This window comes from Monomorium pharaonis, chromosome 8 (assembly GCF_013373865.1).
Source record: "Monomorium pharaonis isolate MP-MQ-018 chromosome 8, ASM1337386v2, whole genome shotgun sequence".
In the NCBI taxonomy this organism is placed as follows: domain Eukaryota; kingdom Metazoa; phylum Arthropoda; class Insecta; order Hymenoptera; family Formicidae; genus Monomorium; species Monomorium pharaonis.
This window is the reverse complement of record NC_050474.1, coordinates 21,831,196-21,852,193: the sequence shown is the minus strand read 5'-3', so window position 1 is coordinate 21,852,193 and position 20,998 is coordinate 21,831,196. Positions and strand designations below refer to the sequence as shown.

Below are 20,998 nucleotides of genomic sequence, written 5' to 3'. Positions count from 1 at the left end.
AGAATATATATATATATATATATATAATCCCCAATACGCCAAAATATTTTATTTGTATAAATTTACTTACATTCCGTATAGAGTCATCCTCTGAAAAGACCTCTACTCCTTCAGCCAACGTAAAAGAATAAAGCTCCGAGAGCTCGGAGAGTGCAAAGCACCGTCATAGCGCATGCGTTGCCGCTGAAATTGCATGCGTTTTCCTCGCCATTAAAACTTTCAGCGATTCTTACAGATTGTCCGCGGAAAATCGTCGCGAATAGATGCAAATTACGCACGCGAGGGTCCGCGATTGATTCTCGCAGGACACGCTCGTGTCCGCCAGTCGTCGAGAATATTCGCATTGCGTCTATATTCTATATAAAAGTAAATTACAAACCAAAAGTTCTGAGAGTGATGTCGGAAGACCTTATGCTATTTCAAAATCACAATTATAAGGCTGATACCGAGTATGTGGTGAAGGTGGCAAAGACTTTATTAACACCTGTCGGCATTTGGCCGCTCTATCGAGGCAACTCGAAGTCCGACAAGATCAAGAATTTTTTCCAAACAAGCGTGATATTCGGTCTGATGTGCTTTTTGCTCGTCCCACACGTCATATACACCTTCTTCGACGCGGAGGATCTGATTAGATACATGAAGGTCATAGCCGCCCAGGTGTTCAGCCTGCTTGCCATTATTAAATTCTGGACGATGATCATCAACAGGGATGGGATCAGATACTGCCTGCAGCAAATGGAGATTCAATATAAGAACGTGGAGTGCGAGGAGGATCGGCTGGTGATGACGAAGAGCGCCAAGATCGGCAGATTTTTCACGGTGACATACTTGGGATTATCGTACGGCGGCGCGTTGCCTTATCACATAATCATGCCGCTGCTAGCTGACAGAATCGTCAAGGAAGACAATACGACACAAATACCATTGCCTTACCTCAGTGATTACGTCTTCTTCGTGGTGGAGGACTCGCCGCTGTATGAGATTCTCTTCGTCTCGCAAATCCTGATCAGCAGTATTATCCTTTCCACGAACTGCGGCGTTTATAGCTTAATCTCCAGCTGTGTGATGCACAGTTGCTGCTTGTTCGAAGTCGTACGTAGACAGATGGAAACAGTTCTCAAAGATGGGACCAGCGATCTTCACAGGCGACTCGGGAAAGTAATCAAGCACCACATGCAAGCCATCAAGTGAGAAAAATTCAATTTTGCACCTTATATTAATGCCTCTGTATCTTGCACATTGTATTTTCAATTAAATCGCATGTAAAATGCAAATAATTGCATTTATATAAACTGCAAGCAACTGGGACGAAGAGAGAAAAGCGTATTTCTATATTTACTAGTTATATTAACGTTCACTGGATAATGAAATACATTATAGATTCGCAGAAATGATTGAGAAATCACTAAACATTGTCTTTTTATGCGAAATGGTTGGATGCACTATTATTATATGCTTTCTGGAAATAGGAGTTCTTAAGGTATTTTTGTTAATAAAAATTATTAGAATAAAACGTAGGAGATGAAATTCTATCAAGTTACGTTCATGCAAATTTATTTTAGGAATGGGAAGACGGAAAGATTTTAGAGATGGGTACATATTTTGTTTTAATGACATCAATATTTGTGAACGTTTATATTATATCAACTATCGGTGATCGTCTTAAAGAAGAGGTATAATCTACAATTTTTAAAGAGATACAATTTATAATTTATGAAATATTTTATAATATATATCTATCATTACAAACAAAATATACATATATTATTTATATAAAAATTTCATATAAAAATCGATCGAGCATGACTTCTAAAGATAATAATAATAATATGCTAAAAGAATATCTATTAATCGATTAATATTCATTTCTTTTACGAAGAGCGAGAAGGTAGGAGAATCGTCGTACTCTATCAAGTGGTATAATTTGTCACCAGAAATCGTAAGGAATTTAATTCTGGTGATGCTCAGATCAAATCGCCCGTCAACCTTGACAGCCGCAAAAATATTTGATCTTTCCCTTCAAGGATTCTGTCAGGTAATTGCTTGTTAAATTATCTGAAAATTGATGTAAATAATATTCACTATAAGCGCCATATATTTTCAGGTTTGCAAAACCTCAGCGGCGTATTTCAATTTTATACGAACAGTAACCACATAAGTTCTTAAGCATTGAATATCCCGCATTATTATATATCTATGTATAAGAAATATTGACCTATACCGTCACATACTCTTTTTGTTTAACATCAATGAAACAGTCACTTATCTGTCAAACAATAAATTATATTACTAACAGTTATTTGAACAGCATACGTCATGTAATTTCCATTGTCTTCCTCCACGATTCCATCTTTTCTTCGAAAAGAATTATTTGAATTACGGCTATGAGTTACATATCTATTTTCGCAATGCGCAATTGCGTAATGCGTATTCTTTCTTTAGAACTTTTTAAGTACGGTATTACATAATTTTTCCCCTTTCTAAAACTTTTTTCCTTTTCTGGAGTTTTAATAAAACCTAAATCGTAGATAATACGAGAACACTGCGTGTTCTACGATCATCTTAAATTGCGCCGGTTTGCTTGAACGAAAAGTTTTATGAAAATGACTTACCGAGATACAAATGATCTGGCGCTGTTGAAATGTCGAAGTAAAGAAACCAGTTGAACTCATCATTTTATTCAATAAAACTTATAGATAATATTTCGAATTAGATTTCACTTTGTTTATTTGCTGAGATATAGAAATATATTCACCGTTCTGAACACCGTACGCTTTTGCCTTCAACAGCTCAACGAAGTAAACCTCCGTCACGAAGTAGACCTCCTGACAGCGCCTGCGTAGTCATTGAAATCATACATATTTTTTCCCCAATGGAAGTTGCGGCGATTCTCAGAAGAATAGCCCTGACTGAAAATTCTCCCGTCGAGACGAACTTCTCGCACGCAAGCGTCACCGGTTAACTTGTGTGTCACCCGATACCATCCCACGGCCACCACTTTATTGTTGTCAGTCGGAAATCAAACCTGCGAAGCAAATAATTGCAGGACAATGATCGCGGGCATGTCGCCGGCCGACGACCGCGCGCTATTCCGGAACTTCAATTACAGGTCCGACGCGGAGTACGTAGTAAGGGTCGCCAAGATCATGTTGACGCCTATCGGCATCTGGCCACTTTACGGGGGCGACTCTACGTTTGATAAAATCAAATACTATTTGCAGACGAGCATCGTGTTCTGCTTGATGTGTTTTCTGCTCGTCCCGCATATAATATATACCTTCTTCGACGCGGAGGACTTGACCAGATACATGAAAGTCATAGCCGCCCAGGTGTTCAGCCTGCTGGGTATCCTCAAGTTTTGGACGATGATTATTAACAAGAAGGACATCAAGTGTTGCCTGGAAGAGATGGAGATTCAATACAGAGATGTGGAGACCGAGGAGGATCGTCTGGTGATGATGAAGAACGCCAAAGTCGGCAGGCAATTCACGATGATATATATGGGATTGTTGTACGGTGGCGCGTTACCTTACCATATAATTATGCCACTGGTGGCAGAAAAGATTGTCAGAGAGGACAACACGACTCACTTACCTCTGCCTTATCTCAGCAACTATGTCTTCTTCGTAGTGGAGGACTCACCGTTCTACGAGATCCTCTTCGTCGTTCAGATCGTGTTCAGCACAATGATCCTGTCCACGAACTGCGGTGTTTACAGTTTAATCTCGAGCTGCGTGATGCATGCCTGTTGCTTGTTCGAGGTTGCCCGCAAACGCATAGAAACATTGCTGGTCGGTGGAACTGATAATCTTCACGACCAATTCCGCTGGATAATCACGCACCATTTGAAAGCTCTCAGGTCAGAAAAAAAATTATAAATTTTTGAGCAAAATATTGCTAATAATATCAATTTACGTTTTATTTAAGGAAAAAACAAACCTGAATTTTATTTTTGCTATTTTATTTTATTATTTAAATACATATTGCTTAGAATGGCATTGTAATACGTTTTGACATCGCTGTGTATTTATTCCCGATTTTATTTTGATTTATAATAATTACATTTAGAATAATACTGATTGTGACAGTACCTATTACAGGTATGTTGAGATGATTGAAAATTCATTAAATATCGTCTTTCTATCAGAGATGGTTGGATGTACTATTATCATATGTTTTCTTGAATATGGAGTTCTCAAGGTATTTCAATAGCCTCGCATAATCGAAAGAACAATTATTTTAAAAATCAGATTATATCTGTATAAGTTTTTATATAACTTTTTTTCAGGAATGGGAAGATAATCAAATGTTTGGTGTGATTATATATTTTATATTAGTTATATCGATTTTTGTAAATGTCTTTACCTTATCTACTATCGGCGATCGTCTTAAGGAAGAGGTAAATTTAACAATTTTTCTTAAAATAAAATAATTAATGTAAACTGAGGTGATTAATTAATTTAAACTAAGCCATTAATGAAAAGTAATTACAGTTATTTCGGTTGTCAAACACTGAATTTGAGATTTATATTTAATTTTTTAAAGAGTATAAAAATTGGTGAAGCATCGTATTCCATCGACTGGTACATGATACCAACAAAAAACGTGAACAGTTTAATGATGGTGATGATCAGATCAAACCGTCCGGCAACTTTAACGGCTGCTAAAATGTTTGATATTTCTCTTCAAAGTTTTTGCGAGGTAAGTGTAATTTTTTCTGCATGCAACATTAATATGAAAACTAAACATATTATTTAAGTAATGCTCGCAAATTTACAGGTATGCAAAACATCAATGGCATATTTGAACTTTATTCGAATGGTTACGACATAAAATTTATTATTACTCCAAATGCCATCTACTAAAATTAATTTTTTCTTGCTCAAAATATATTAATGTATTGCCTATTCTAAATCACAAATATAAAATTAATATTACATTATCGTTTCTTTTTTTTCGCATTTATTATTCAGCGATGTTCATTAAGATCACATTTATGGATTAAACGATAAATCAGTTGTATTATTAATTCACTAACATTAATTAAAATAACATTAAGAATAATTTCTAGATCAGTTATTATAGCATCATTAATGCTCGTTACTTGCGAGCATCATTTACTGTACCTTTATATATATATATATATATATATATATATATATATATATAATTATATTGATATTATATTTATTTATACATTACTCGCAAAGTATTTAATGCTATTATTACTAGTCAATATCTCGAGAAAACATTCGAAGCAAACTCTCGGGTTCTCCCTTTTCACAGAAAGAAACGTTATCATGCAAATCATGATTTTACAATAGAGTCGGCGTTTTTGCAGCTTGTGTCCCCTTTGTTTTGAAGTTTTAAAGTTTCTCGAAGCATTATCCCTTTGCTCTATCCTCAGTTGCGTTTTTTTTCTATTCCACCAGAGAAACTTCTGTAACGTTCAAGATAATGTCGATTTGTAATTTAAATTTTTCAATTTTTGAATATTTGAATTTATTATCAAAAAAATGCTAAAGATAATTATGAATTTTTCTAACGTACTTAAATTTTTTAAAGATGTTAACGATATCAAGAATATATTAAAATTGAGAGAGAGAGAGAGAGAGAGAGAGAGAGAGAGAGAGAGAGAGAGAGAGAGAGAAAAAGAGAGAATATATATATTTTAATTGACTTCGCGTTCTTTTGTCGAGAGCCATGTAAACTCGGCGATCAAGAAGAATGTTTTTTTGCAAAAATAAAAAAATAGAAAATTAAAACTCCATTGCGCGATGTAATACAAGTATAACATATAAAATCGAGAATATATAAAACATATAAAAGTTAAGCAAAGTACAAAGCCATATAAAAAAAAAACTTGCGTTCAACATGTGTAGAATTTTTCAAGGAAAATATCAGAGTTATGTAATTATTGTCAGTAACTTTACAATTTATCCTCGGAAAAGTTTCCGCCACGTCATCGTGCTGTCCTTGCTCATCCCTTCTCGATTTGTTCTAACAGCAGCTGCTGTTTTCTCCCCATAAAACTTGACCGATACATTAGAAAATGCAAATTACTAGTCATCAAAGTCGCAGCAAAGACGCAATCGGAGGAGAGTTCATCGAACGGGTCGCGCATGCCTGGTGATAGAAAATTCTGATTTCACGATCGGAATAGTGAAGATAGTCGGCATCATATCGTTGGAGATGGTCAGTCGGGAGCAGGGAAACGCACTGAACACGCTCGCTGTCAATGTAACAAAGCAAAACAAGTATGTCTCAGACTTTCGTTATGCCGTTCAGATAAGCATTTACCTGCTGAAGCCGCTCGGAGCCTGGCCGCTGGCCAACGATGAAACGTCGAGGTTCAAGATCGCCCAGCACAGGACGTCGATGATAATCACCATGTTCCTCATGAGTTTCCTCGTCGTTCCGTGGATCGCGTGTATCGTGAAGGAGAAATGGAGCGCCTACCTGATATTTCGTACAACGTGTCCGCTGCTCTTCTCGACGACGCTCACCGTGAGGTACCTTTTGCTACTCTGGAATCAAGATCGACTCAAGTTCTGCGTCGATCACGTAGCCGACGACTGGCGGTGCACGACAATCGCCGAGGATCGCGACATCATGCTGACGAACGCACGAATCGGCCGCACCTTCGGCATCATCTCCGTGGTCTTCATATTCAGCTGCAATGGTCTGTACACCACGCTACCTATACTTATGCCAAATCCGATCAACGAAGACAATGTTACCGTAAGATTGCATCCGTCGCCCAGCGAGCTTCTCGTGTTTAATGCTAAGGTAAAACTTTCAATTCCGACTTGCAAAGTGAGTCGATAGCAAAGATATTCAGTTAAACGTATGATCGGTATTTTCTCATTTATAGATTTTCTTTTTATTATCACAGCAAACACCAATACTGCTATATGATATATACATGAATAAATAGCTTTTTTTTATAATATTTACATTTAAGCTTCGATTATGTAACCGCACGTTAGACCGACAAATAGAAATCAACTTATCGCATAGGCTAGTCCTGTGTACGAGATCGTATACATCATACAAGCTGCGTCCTGTTACGTTCTCTGCAGTACATTCTGCGGCATTTGTAGCTTGATGGCCAATTTTGTCATGCATGTGTGTGGACAGTGCGACGTGTTAATGTCGATTTTAGAGGAGATCGTGGACGGGGGAAAACACATTAGCGGTTCTATCGAAGATCGAATCGCTACCGCGATAACTCGACATTTGCGCTTGCTGAGGTAATCCGAATATCAATAACATCTTTATTATATATATATATATATCAATTGTACTTGGCCGGAAAATTACAATCTGCAGCAACGTTTTGAAATGTTATTGGACACAATTTTCCAGATTAGTTTCCAACGTAAGCGACTTATTTACCGAAATATGTGTTATGGAATTCATGAACGCTTCGTGTAATATAGGTCTAATTTGCTACTACATCGTAACTGTACGTTGGACGATCTCTCTAAAGATTTCGAGTGATTTCAAATAAACTTTCACACATCTCATAATTACAGCGTCGGTTGATACCTTCTTGAATTTCAGGATATGAATAATAACGAGCCGTTTGCACTGATTTTTATGAATGGCTTCGGACTCGTGTCGATCATCTTCAACATGTACATTTTCTGCTACATCGGGGATTTGCTCATAGAGCGCTGCCAGCAAGTGGGGACTGCTTGTTACGCGATCGAATGGTATCGGATGCCACCCAAGAAGGCGGTGGAATTGCTCATGCCGATCGCGATGTCCCAATACCCCGTGATGCTCACCGCTGGAAAGATGATAACGATGACACTTGCTACGTTCTCCTACGTGAGTAATAATCGCATCGCGCTACGCGATAGAGACTACTTTATAATTAAAACTGTTTAATATGCTTGTCATAATAATCACGTGTCTTATACACGGTGCATCCATAACTTAAAGACTGGTTACGTTAAGTCGATTTTAAGTATTGTGACTGTGTGCTAGCGAATCCTAATAAATCCGAATAAAATATGTATCTAGAAAATATTCGAAAGATCTCTAATCTCTGTACTGATAATAGATTATTGTATCGTAGATCTTAAAGACGTCAATGGCGTATTTCAATTTGCTTCGCGAATTTATCTCGCGAGATATTACGACAACGTAAGCGCATGGCTTGATAAGATGACTATCCTCGAAAAGGGCTATCGGCTACTTAAAATATTTATATTGCAAAAAAATGCGTTAATAATTTGATAAATAACGCACGTGTTAGTACAGCACTTATAAATACAATACAATGGAATAAATAATTTCTTTTTAGAATGTAACAATATTTTACTGTAAAAATAAGATCTACAAAATTAAGTAATATAGAACGGAGTAGCTTCATATTCCAAGTCGAAATATTACTTGTCTGGAAATGATAATTTTGCCGAGAGAGATAAAAGTTTTATTTACCATATGTCGCTCGATGGAGACGAAGTTCTTCCTTGAAAAATAAACGCTGGGTTCAAGTGGGCTCTCGTGGGTTCAAGTTACAAAGTTTTCATCGCATGTGTATTATCATCCGTACGCGTTGAAGTCATATCGCGTGCAAAATCAAACTTCTTTTCAATCCTTGCACCCCTTACGCTCTTTACTTTTTAAAGCACGCACGCAATTGCGGACGACTCGCTCGAGAGTTTACAACTAAAGTCAAATTTACCTAAAACTAAAAATATATACATTTTAATTTAATGACAATCGTATATCCACTCTCATCACGATCATAGAATTTTCAATCATCTTAACATTATCGAATTTATAAAAAGAGGGTCTCTATTTTTTTTATTATAGAAAAATTATGTAGTCATTTTGTATAGACGCCAGGGATGATTCAATCAGTATCACGACAAAGACGCGAAACACGTCATCGAACAAAGTCGTCGTATTTTGCATACTTGATATTTGGCCGTCGCCCAACAGATGGCAAAATATGACCGCAAATATTTTAGTTTTTTGCAACTGCTGAAGAATATTTCGCGCTACAATAACTTAGTCAAAATAATGAGGTGCACCGCGATCATATGTCTCACCGGATATTATATAATAGCGGTGTGGAAAGTAACGCAAGCAAATGTGCATTGTGTTTAAGCGCAATGCGCTACAAACAGAAATATACCAGCCCTACTTCCGTACATAACAAACCTCACACATCTGTCATTATTAACATTTTTATTTTATACTTTATCAAAAAGTATATAACGATGCAGATAATTTACAAATATTTTATATTTTTTAAAAAAGTTAACAGTATTATATTAATCTTACAAACGAGAGATATATATTTTCTATTTTATATATATATATATAAAAATACGATTTTCCATCACATGAAAAATAAATATATCTATATGTTTTGATATGTTGAAAGATTTATCAATGATGTTAATAGCTGTAAGTAATAAAAAAAGCGTAAAGGAGGAAAGTTCATTGATCTCTCCTTCAGGACATTCGGCAATGTAAGCAATAAAGTTCAGGAAATTTAAGGAATTAAAAATACATTTTCATGAGTTTTGTTATGTTTGAAGTTAAAACGGACGTAACATATTTAAATCTTCTTCACTCCGTTGTTGGATAAGTAAATTTAAATAGCTATACGTAGATGCATAAATGTAGTCTTCAAAGAAATATGTAATGTCAAAATAAAACTGGCAAAAGTACATGATTCTCAGATAATATAATTTCTTCACTAGAATATCTGTTGTAAGAAGAAATGAAAGCCATACGAAAATTAACATACGTATTGACGTCAGTTCAAACGAAAAAAACTTTAACTTACCTGCCGACATTGCAACTTTGAGAAATGCAAGTTATAATAGAAACATCGGCAGAATTAAACGCGATTATTTTCCAGAGAATCGGAAAACTTGAACAACATTTACATATTGAAACACCTTCCATGGAAACGATTTGCGGCTTTCATTTTCTGCTCTTCTCTTGCAACTACAAATTTAACAAATTCACTTTTCTGCGATGAGCAGTTAGAGTAAAATATTATAAAACACCTCAATATAAATGTAATTTTATCTTTATTTAATCTGATATTGTTCGAACCATCGTGTCAAAAACTACAAAATCACCACGTCGGAAAAAATACGATTATTGTTACATGTTACTGACCTCTGAGCAAGTCAAAGTAATCTGTACTGCGCAATCGAAACTGTTGCCAGCGGTCAACGCATGCAATCGTAAGTTTTAATATAAGAAGAAGAGTTGAAGCCAACGGTCTATTCTTAACTATTTGAAAAAAAAAATGAACACATTGGCGAATAGAAGCTATTCGTAGAAAACAATCACGACTCTCGGTGAGCAAGTTGAAAACTCTTTTGCTTTTGCGAATCTTTCCTATCACGCAACATTGTATTCTTTAAGGATGCGCAAGCGCAAGAGAACAACGAATTACTTTATTGATAGTTCTTATTTGCAGCGGTCAGTCGCCATCCAGTTTGCAAAGAGATTTCATATAAGATCGACAAAACATGCTGCGCAACGAGCATTACAAAGAGGACATAATCTACATCACACGATTGACACGACACGTACTAAGTCTACTCGGAGTTTGGCCATCTTACAACAAAAGAAGATCTATTGGCGAAAAAGTTTGGAAGTACTTCTTGATCTCGATCTCTTATATTCTTCTCTACTCCGTCCTGATTCCCGGTGGCTTCTTCTGGTTGATTGAGAAGAGACCACGCGTCAGGGTCCAAACGATCCCTCTGCTTTTCTACGGCATCATGGCCAGTGGTAAATACGGCAATCTGATATTCCGTGAGAAGAGTATCACTCGCTGCTTGAGGCACATCGAGGAAGATTATAGAGTCGTGTCTAGCATGGAGGCGCGAGACAGGATGATCGAATCTGCAAAGATCGGAAGACGTTTAGTTACACTTTGCGCGGTCTTCATGTACGGCAGCGGGCTCTCCTTCCGTTCGATCCTACCGTTTGCCAAGGGAAAAATCGTCACTGCGCAAAACATCACGATCAAACCTCTGCCTTGTCCGGCTTACTTCTTTTCCTTCGATATACAAGTCAGCCCCGCTTACGAACTAATCTTTGCAATGCAATTTTTATCGGGGATAGTCACTTATTCGATTACGATAGCTTTATGTGGCCTCGCGGGAGTTTTCGTGATGCACGCTTGCGGTCAATTACAGATCTTAGTGGATCTGATGAAAAATCTCGTCGAGGAGCAATGGCAAGAAAAACGGGAAGTGGACAAGAAGCTGGCGAAAATGGTTGAACATCAGATAAGAATTCGAAGGTAAGAGTTTTTTTACAGTTTCAGTTTTTATTAAAACCATACTTCAAGTAATTCAATACTGATAGTAATTATTCGCTAATCGATAATTGACACATATGTCCATTATAATTAACTCTTCATGATCGCCAGTAGACTCCAGAAAAGGTTGCCGCTCTGTACCCGAGTTATTATTTGAAAATTAGACGAATTTTTTTTCTCATGTTAAAATCCATTTTTTATACACGCTATTAGACAATATTTTAGAACAATATTTCAAGATTATTCAGTATTTTCTTCCTGTATAATAAAAAAATAAAAACTGTTAATATAGCAACTAAGAACGTCGGCTAGAGTCCATTATACCACAGTGTGACTAGCATGGAACTTTTCGGAGGTGATCACGAAGGGTTAATTCTGTTTACCTATCTTCTGAATGTGTTGATTCTGTGCCGTCGACATTTCAGTTTCTTGCAAATGGTAGAACATACTCTACAACAAGCGTGTTTAATAGAATTGATGGGATGTACGGCGATAGTATGCCTTCTAGGATATTTTATAATAATGGTTCGTAATGTAACCCGAAATTCAATAACAAAAAAGTGAAAAAACACACAATTGTTTTTTGCAACGTAATATTTATAGGAATGGGAGAACAGTAATTCGATAGCCATGTGCTCCTACGTCATAACACTTACATCCCTAATGATAAACATGTTCATGTTTTGTTATACTGGTGAACAACTTAGCGTTCAGGTATTTTTTCGCATCATTTTGCAGCAAAGATTATTTTATACAATAATGACGTGATATAATTATACACGTAATATATAATAATACATAATAACCTTCTAATTTTCCTTTATAACACAATTTTTTGAAAGATATTCTTTTTAAAAATATTTTAATGTTTTTAAATCGTGATTAAATATGCTATACGTAATTGAAAATTTTGCTACACGTATTTGATATTAATAACAGGCGGAGAGAGTAGCCAGTACATCTTGCGAGCTCGAGTGGTATCGTCTTCCGGATAAGAAAGCGCGTGGGATCGTACTGGTGATAATCATGTCAAACATGCCTACCAAAGTTACCGCTGGAAAAATCATGGATCTATCATTCAAGACATACGGTGATGTAAGAACATATGTTCAAAAGTATTTACTAATTTCTACAAAAATAAGCAGCAAGTGTAATATTGTAATATTGTAATTTAATACGTTATCAAGTAATTATTAGTATTGTTATTTTGTAATAATTTAGTCTCTAATACAACTTCTCTTTATCAACTTTATCGTGCCAGTTGAAAAAAATCATGATAAAGTAATAAGAAAATAACTGTAGGATATTGTGTTTGTTTTTCAGGTCGTAAAGACAGCCGTGACGTATTTTAACATGCTGCTAAATGTAGCCCGCTGATGTTTCTGCTCTGTATCTCTTTCTCATCGGAATTATTCACAACTATCGACACATTATAATGGTAATATCGTATCGTATATGCTCGTGATATACATGTGTCAAATACAGAAGTTTGGTGTGATGTACATATACTCTTATATATATTCTTGATTTAGGTATACTCTTCTATATGTAGAAATGTATGTAAAAATTTTTGTTTTTCAATACAGCAAAAGTATAATGTTTACATAAAACTTTCATAAAAAACAATTCAATAATTAATTACATTATATAATTATTAATTTACTATATATAAATATATATACATATATACAATCTACTCTAATTTGCTTCAAAGTTATTGTCATTTAAAAATCCATTTTACACGATTAAAATCTTCGAAATATGGAATACGATAAAATATTATATGGAGGACAGTAATGCTTATTATTTAAATACACTAATTTAAATACACTATACATTAATTAAAAACACGATCATAATAAAAACAAAAAAACTATTATTAGACATTGCATGATTACAATTGCGTAGCAACTATAATTGTTTTTTTACTTATTTTATAGTCATTCTGTCAAGTAAAACATTACATTTTGCTTACGTAATGCTATATATTAGCATTAGCTTTTTTTATGAAAAGTTAACCCTTTCATTGGTCTCAATAAGAAAAATTTCTGTTCTTTATGATAGAGAAGAATCACAAATATGTTGCATGCAACCCCTTCAAAAGTTTCTGTACATACATTAGTCAACCGCTCGATATGACATTTCAATTGCAAATTGTAACGTTGACATCAGCAGAATCAAACACGATTATTTTTCAGAGAAACTTTATGAAACTTGATCGGAAAACTTGATCAATATGAGAGCATATTGAATCATCTTCCATGGAAACGATTTGTTGCTTTCATTTTTAACTTTACGCACAATGACAAGTTTAACAAGTTTATTTTCTTGCCACAAACATCGTAGAATACAATAAAACATCGCAAAAATATAAATGTATATTTATTTAATCTGCTAGCGTTATTAGAAAACAGTCAAGTCAGAAACACGAAAAACAATCACAAAATATCATGATTATTGTTATATGCGTTGTTTTTTAAGCAAATCAAAGTATTACTGTACTATGTAATGAAAACTATTGCTGACGGTCATTGTCCAACGGCAGAGGGACATGGGCAAACATGAGTTTTACAGGAAGGATTCTACAGGGAGAAAAGTTGAAGCCAGTCGGGTATTCTTAGTTGCATGAAAAAAAAAATGTATATATTGATTGAAGCACTATTCGAGGAAAGGGTAATTCTGACCCTCGGTGAGCAAGTTGACTTAAAAAACTCTTCTGTTTCCCCGTTTTCGAAGTCTCTCCTTCACGCAACAACTCAATCTTTAATGCGCGCAAGCGCAAGCGATCAACGAATTTACTTTACCAGTAACTCTTATTTGCAGCGGTCAGTCGCCATTCAGATTGCATAAGGGTTTCACGACAAGAGAATGATACGAAACGAGCATTATAAAGATGATATGGTTTACGTCACAAAATTGACGAGAAACGTTTTGAGCTTACTCGGGATCTGGCCGTATTACAACAGGAGAAGCTCTCACGGCGAAAAACTCTGGAAATACTTTTTAATCTTACTCTGTTGGATTCTTCTCTACTGCGTCCTGATTCCCGGCATGCTCTTCTGGGTACTTGAAAAGAGAACACGCGTCAGGGTCCAAACAATCCCTCTGCTTATCAATGTCTTCATGGCCACTGGTAAATACGGCAATCTTATATATCGCGAGAAGAATATCAGTCTCTGCTTGAAGCACATCGAGGAAGATTATAAGATCGCAACTAATGCGAAGACACGGGACACGATGATTAAATCCGCGAAGATCGGACGACGCTTAGTCACACTTTGCGCGATCTTTATGTACGGCAGTGGCCTCTCCTTTCGATTGATCCTGCCGTTTGCCAAAGGAAAAATCGTCACTCCGCAAAACATCACGATCAAACCCTTACCTTGCCCGGCTTACCTTTTTTCTTTTAATATGCAAGTCACCCCCGTTTACGAATTGATTTTTGCATTACAAGTATTGTCCGGGGTGATTACTTTCTCGATAACAACAGGTTTGTGTGGTCTCGCGGCCGTTTTTGTGATGCACGCCTGCGGTCAGCTAAAGATTTTGACGAATCTGATGAGAAATCTTGTCGAAGAACAATGTCAAGAAAAGCAGGAAGTAAACAGGAAGCTGGCTATAATGGTCGAACATCAAATAAGAATTCGAAGGTAAGAATTTTGTCATTTTTATTTCTATTTAAAACTATATATACATATATTAAATATGTTGTTAATAATTGATTATTTGCTGATTGATATAACATCATGTACATACAGAAAAATGTAGATAATTTTATTTCCTCGTTTTCTAAACATATTCATTAGTTAGTGTCGTCGATATTTTAGTTTTTTGCAATTGGTGGAAAATACTCTACAACAAGCATGTTTGATAGAATTGATGGGATGCACGGCGATAGTATGCCTTCTAGGATATTTTATAATAATGGTTCGTAATTTTAAGTATCCAGGAGTTTCAGTATACATAATAAAGTAAAGAAAGGAAAGAGTGCTTCCTGCAATAATATAACATTTATAGGAATGGGAGAATAGCAATGTGATAGCTATGTGCTCCTACTGTTCATCACTTCTATCCATGATGATAAACATGTTTATGTTTTGTTATACCGGTGAACAGCTCACCGTTCAGGTATATTAAGCCAGTTCTTTTCATAGCAAATATTATATTATAACAATAATATATGTCATAATAATACGTGTAGTAATAATAATGTAGTATATGATAGTATTTTGTTAATTAACGCTAGAAAAGAATTGTCAAAAATGTTTACATAATATATTTTTCAAGCGATGTTTAAATATAACATTGAAATGCTTCTTGAGAAATTTTTCAATTTATATTATATATATATAATTTTTTATTATTATACTTGATAATAACAGGCAGAGGAAGTAGCTAAAACATCTTGCGTGCTCGAGTGGTACCATCTTCCGAATAAGGAGGCGCGTGGTTTTGTGTTAGTGGTTATAATGTCGAACTTGCCTACTAAGATCACAGCTGGAAAAATTATGGATCTATCATTAAAAACATACGGTGATGTTAGTATATTTAAAAGCATTTACTTATTTGTTTTTCATAAATCGGCAACAAGTATAACATGACAATTAAATACATTATCTAGTAATTATCTAATGGATGTTGACTCAAAATACATTTTTTCTCAGTTCGTATGTTGTATCTTGAATAAAACCACAACGAAGCGCGAAGTAATAAATAAATAACTGCGTAATATTATGCTTATTTTCCAGGTTGTAAAAACAGCTGTGACATATTTTAATATGCTTTTAAATGTAACCGACTAAATATTTCTGCTGTACATCTTCTTGTTGGAACCACGAATACTAACGCATCGTAATGGTAACGTTGCATTGCATATGCTTATAATATAGATGTGTCAAATACAAAAATTTGATACAATGTACATATATATACATACATATTCTTTATTTAGACATATTCTACACATATTCAAAAAAATGTGTAAAAGATTTTTGTTTCTCATTTCACTACAAATCCAAATGTGTAGTTTTACACACTTTAAATGTGTAAACTCATGTAGTCACTTTTTACGCGTCTATACGTGTGTATTCGTCTTTATCTGTGTAATAACTTAAAATGTGTAAAACTACATACTTGGGTTTGCAGTGTTGTCTCACGACAAAGCTGTACATTAAAATTTCATAAGAAACAATTTGAGAAGTAATTTAGTTATCTATAATATAATTATACTATTTTATTTTTTCATAAATTTATATAAACTGTATCATTACTTTACTACAAAATGAATAAGAGCACACAACAGAGATTGAAAAGTAACCGAAAATATAATTTCTCCTTTGTCAATCATGTATATATAAAAAATCAGTATTGCTTTAGCGTGTTTTTTATGTATGATTGTAGCATACATAGTAAATCAAGTATCATATGATAAAACTAGGATTATTACACATTAGTTGTCAGTTAATGTCTATTCTTCGAACCTATATCTGTACCTTCGAAGCTATATGTACATACATCGAAATATCGCGTTGTGCATGATATAAAAAATGTAAAAATTGGACATAACAAACATAATATACACGATACGTGATATTGATTTGCATATATTCTTAATAATTTATTGCATAATTTTTTTTTAGTAAAATATCAAGTAGCATTTTAATGTTCAATAACAGAAGTAAGGTGTATAATAAGTAATATTTGAAATCATTATTTGAAAGTTCTTTTTACGCGACATTAAAATCTTTGAAGCGTGTGGCACATAATCAAAATTATCATATATAGAACACCATAACGATTATTATTTGAATGCACATACATTTTAATCGTAATTTGTTCGCGATGATATAAGCAAGAAAAAAATGCTTATGTATCATATATATATATATATACACATACACATATTAAAATCTGAGTAAACCAAATGTTACTGTACTTGTATAATCGAAACTATTGCTAACGGTCAATATCCAACGGATGCAAATACGAGTTCTAATATAGGAAGGAAAGTTAAAACCGACTTAGCTTCTTATTTAAAAAAAAATGTTCACAATGTGGCGAATGAAAGCATCACTTCGTGGAAAGCTCAGTCCTGACCCTTGGTGAGCGAGTTGACTTGAAAACTTCATTGGAAAACTCTCCTGCTCTTTCGAACCCTTTCTTTCACGCAACATTTTAATCTTTAATGCGCGCAAGCGCAAACGGTGGAACGGAATTTACTTTATTGGCAGTTCTTATTTGTAGCGGTCAGTCGTCAGCCAGTTTGCGCAAAAGATTTCACGTAAGCTCAATAACAGAATGCTGTACAACGAGCATTACAAAGATGACATGATTTACATCACACAATTGACGCGTAATGTTTTGTTTTCACTCGGAGTTTGGCCTTATTACAACAGAAGAAGATCTATCAGGGAAAAAGTCTGGAAATACTTTTTGATCTCAATCTCTTACACTCTTCTCTTCTGCGTCCTGATTCCCGGTGCCCTCTTCTGGTTGATTGAAAAGAGAACACGCGTCAGGCTCCAAACGATTCCTCTACTTCTCTTTGGCTTTACGGCCAGTGGTAAATACGGCAATCTGATATTCCGTGAGAAGAGTATCAGACGTTGTTTGAAGCACATCGAAGAAGATTATAAATTCGCAACCGTGAAGACACGGGACATCATGATTGAATCTGCGAAGATCGGACGACGTTTGGTCACACTTTGCGCGATCTTCATGTACGGTAGCGGGCTCTCTTTTCGATCGATCCTGCCATTTGCCAAGGGTAAAATCGTCAATTCACAAAACATCACGATCAAACCTCTACCTTGCCCAGGTTATTTCTTTTCCTTCGATGTACAAGTCAGCCCTGCTTACGAGCTAATTTTCGTATTACAAGTATTATCCGGGTTAGTCACTTATTCGATAACAACAGGTTTATGTGGCCTAGCGGCAGTTTTCGTAATGCATGCCTGCGGTCAACTAAAGATTCTAGTGAATCTGATGAGAAATTTTGCCGAGGGACAATGGCAAGAAAAACAGGAAGTGAACAGGAAATTAGCTGTAATGGTCGAACATCAAATAAGAATTCGAAGGTAAAGATTTGGTAATTTTTATTAAAATCATATATGCATCAAATGACTTAACATATATGTACAATAATTAATTATTCGCGGTCGTTTACATTACTCATATACATGCAGAAATATTTCTATTTTCTTATTTCCAAAATGTACTGATTTAATACAGTCGACATTTCAGTTTTTTGCAATCGGTAGAAAATACTCTACAACAAGCATGTCTAATAGAACTGACGGGTTGCACGGGAGTTGCCTGTCTTCTAGGATATTTTATAATAATGGTTCGTAATTTTATATAACCAAAAGTTTCAATAAACAAAAAAAAACAAATTGAAAGAAACAAATTTTTCTTGTAATCATGACATTCATAGGAATGGGAAAATAGCAATTCGATAGCTATGTGCTCCTACTTTTCAGCACTTGTATCAATGATGATAAACATGTTCATGATTTGTTACACTGGTGAACAACTTACCGTTCAGGTAAAATTGTTCATTTACTTTCCTAGCAGATTTTATTTTGCGATAATACATGGTAAAATTATCATTATAATGTTATTTATAGTAATAAGAATCAAACGAGCTTTTTACTTTATACAAGACAATATTTCAAAACAAATTGTTAGAAACATTTCCATATTTTTTAAACTTTTTAAATATATGAATTTTTTTGTTATTGCATTTTGTTATTGCACATGTACTTAATACATACTAATAACAGGCAGAGAAAGTAGCTAGAACATCTTGCGTGCTGGAATGGTATCGTCTTCCAAGAAAGGAGACACGCGGAATTGTGCTGGTGATAATCATGTCAAATATGCCCACAAAACTTACCGCTGGGAGGATTATGGATTTGTCATTCAAGACATACGGTGATGTAAGCTTTTACGTTTAAAAACATCTATTTATTTTTTTTTTAGAAACTAAAACAATTACACGTTGCAATTAAATTTTAGCCACAATTATATTTTATTTTATATTAGTTATTATTATCATAATAGAATGCATATTAATTATATACAACTTTTCTTAATCAGACTATTGTGTTAGTTCAATATAATTGTGACAAATAATATATAATAATAATTAAATTATTGTAAGATATTATGCTTGTTATACAGGTAGTAAAGACGGTCGTGACATATTTTAACATGCTCTTGAGAATAACAGAATGAATATTTCTGGTTTATATCTCTTTCCTTTCAACAGAATCATAACTACGAATGCAGTGGTAACATTGTACTGTATATGCTCATGATATAGATGGGTCAAATACAAAAGTTTGTATAATGTACATATATCTATGTACATATATATATTTATAATGTATATACAGATATACATATATATGTATATAGGTATATGTATAAGAAGTATATGTATATAAGAATATGTAAGAAATTGTATTGTTTTTGAATATAATAAACTTCACATTAAATTAAAAATCTAACAGAAAACAGATAAATCAGTTATCTAATTAGATATTTAACTTTTTATAAATTTATATAAATTGTATCTTTTCACAAGATAAATGAGAATACGTAATAGAAAATAAAAAAAAAAAACTATTTTTATCAGTCACATAAGAAACTAATACTGTTTTATATACTTCAACTTTTGCGTGTGATTGTAGCACGCGAGCAAATCAAAGTATCATATGATATAACTGGGGTTGTTACACATCAGTTGTCAGTCAATTCATTCTTCAAAACTACAGTTTAAGCTGCACATCATATTATAACATGGTATTGTACATAAATAATATAAAAAAATTAAATGTGATATACATAACACATATGATATGATCTTGATATATTCTTATATAATTGATTGTATAATTTTTTCTCATAAAATATTAAGCAGTATTTTATTGTTATATAATAGTAATAACTTAGAAAATTAGCATGTTCAAAATCTAAACATAAAACATCTTTTAATGACGTTTTATGTTTCAATTTTGATAATATCTAAGAAGTTGTACAATGATCAATACGTTTATTTTAATTCGAAATTATTATCGTATTTGAAAATCCACTTTATGCGGCATTTAAATCTCCGGTATACTAATATGGCATACAATCAAATATTGAGCCTTCGACACACGATACGATTTTTCATACTAGATCATATACGAGGCGTCTTAATACGTGTCCTAATTGGCTTGGATGATTACGTCACCAATATAAGCCAATGAAGATACGTAGTAAGACTCCTCGTATGCGATCTACGAGTAGCATGAAAAGTCGTATCGTGTGCCGAAGGCTTTATTCTACATAAAACACTGAAATGCTCACTATCTACATGCACTATATTTTAATCGAGAAAATACAATGATACATTCAACAAAAAATGCTATTTGGTAATTGCGTGATAAATACAGTTACTTTCACGGATATTCTGCCAAAAACTTGGATTGCGTTTTGCTTACACTGCTATTATAAATTTTGTTTATAAAGCGTTAACCTTTTCATAGTTTTCAGTAAAAAAACTTTCTGTTTCTTCTGTTTCTTACTGCGAGGGAAAATCATAAAGAGATCCGCAACCCCTTTGAAAGTTTTTACATACATCAGCTATCCGGTTGATGTGACTCTTCGGTCTCCCTGATACACAGGCGCAAGTAAATT

The 20,998-nt window shown here is 34.3% G+C and overlaps 6 protein-coding genes across 6 annotated transcripts; all 6 read left to right on the top strand.

The window, feature by feature from the left end:
* The first annotated feature begins 71 nt into the window (after positions 1-71).
* Positions 72-2,299, top strand: LOC105834978 (odorant receptor 49b). The gene is made up of 5 exons (XM_028190266.2): positions 72-1,187; positions 1,381-1,480; positions 1,563-1,673; positions 1,880-2,035; positions 2,105-2,299. The coding sequence occupies exons 1-5, from the start codon at positions 397-399 to the stop codon at positions 2,156-2,158; spliced, it is 1,212 nt and encodes a 403-aa protein (XP_028046067.2). The 5' UTR covers positions 72-396; the 3' UTR covers positions 2,159-2,299.
* Positions 2,300-2,379: 80 nt separating this feature from the next.
* On the top strand, positions 2,380-4,883 carry LOC118647115 (odorant receptor 49b-like). The gene is made up of 5 exons (XM_036291366.1): positions 2,380-3,859; positions 4,101-4,200; positions 4,289-4,399; positions 4,546-4,701; positions 4,780-4,883. Exons 1-5 carry the CDS (start codon positions 3,051-3,053, stop codon positions 4,831-4,833), a joined length of 1,230 nt encoding a protein of 409 aa, XP_036147259.1. The 5' UTR covers positions 2,380-3,050; the 3' UTR covers positions 4,834-4,883.
* An 858-nt stretch (positions 4,884-5,741) lies between these two features.
* LOC114253732 lies at positions 5,742-10,262 on the top strand. The gene is made up of 5 exons (XM_028190158.2): positions 5,742-6,789; positions 7,021-7,253; positions 7,369-7,468; positions 7,567-7,836; positions 8,087-10,262. Exons 1-5 carry the CDS (start codon positions 6,193-6,195, stop codon positions 8,156-8,158), a joined length of 1,272 nt encoding a protein of 423 aa, XP_028045959.2. The 5' UTR covers positions 5,742-6,192; the 3' UTR covers positions 8,159-10,262.
* Positions 10,263-10,514: 252 nt separating this feature from the next.
* LOC105834995 (odorant receptor 13a) lies at positions 10,515-13,142 on the top strand. Its single transcript, XM_036290907.1, has 5 exons — positions 10,515-11,296; positions 11,740-11,809; positions 11,918-12,028; positions 12,254-12,409; positions 12,638-13,142. The coding sequence occupies exons 1-5, from the start codon at positions 10,515-10,517 to the stop codon at positions 12,689-12,691; spliced, it is 1,173 nt and encodes a 390-aa protein (XP_036146800.1). The 3' UTR covers positions 12,692-13,142.
* A 51-nt stretch (positions 13,143-13,193) lies between these two features.
* On the top strand, positions 13,194-16,153 carry LOC105834994 (odorant receptor 13a). Its single transcript, XM_036291359.1, has 5 exons — positions 13,194-14,964; positions 15,142-15,241; positions 15,332-15,442; positions 15,697-15,852; positions 16,063-16,153. The coding sequence occupies exons 1-5, from the start codon at positions 14,183-14,185 to the stop codon at positions 16,114-16,116; spliced, it is 1,203 nt and encodes a 400-aa protein (XP_036147252.1). The 5' UTR covers positions 13,194-14,182; the 3' UTR covers positions 16,117-16,153.
* A 1,425-nt stretch (positions 16,154-17,578) lies between these two features.
* LOC114254272 lies at positions 17,579-19,939 on the top strand. The gene is made up of 5 exons (XM_036290906.1): positions 17,579-18,393; positions 18,545-18,656; positions 18,747-19,046; positions 19,096-19,251; positions 19,496-19,939. The coding sequence occupies exons 1-5, from the start codon at positions 17,612-17,614 to the stop codon at positions 19,547-19,549; spliced, it is 1,404 nt and encodes a 467-aa protein (XP_036146799.1). The 5' UTR covers positions 17,579-17,611; the 3' UTR covers positions 19,550-19,939.
* Positions 19,940-20,998: the final 1,059 nt, after the last annotated feature.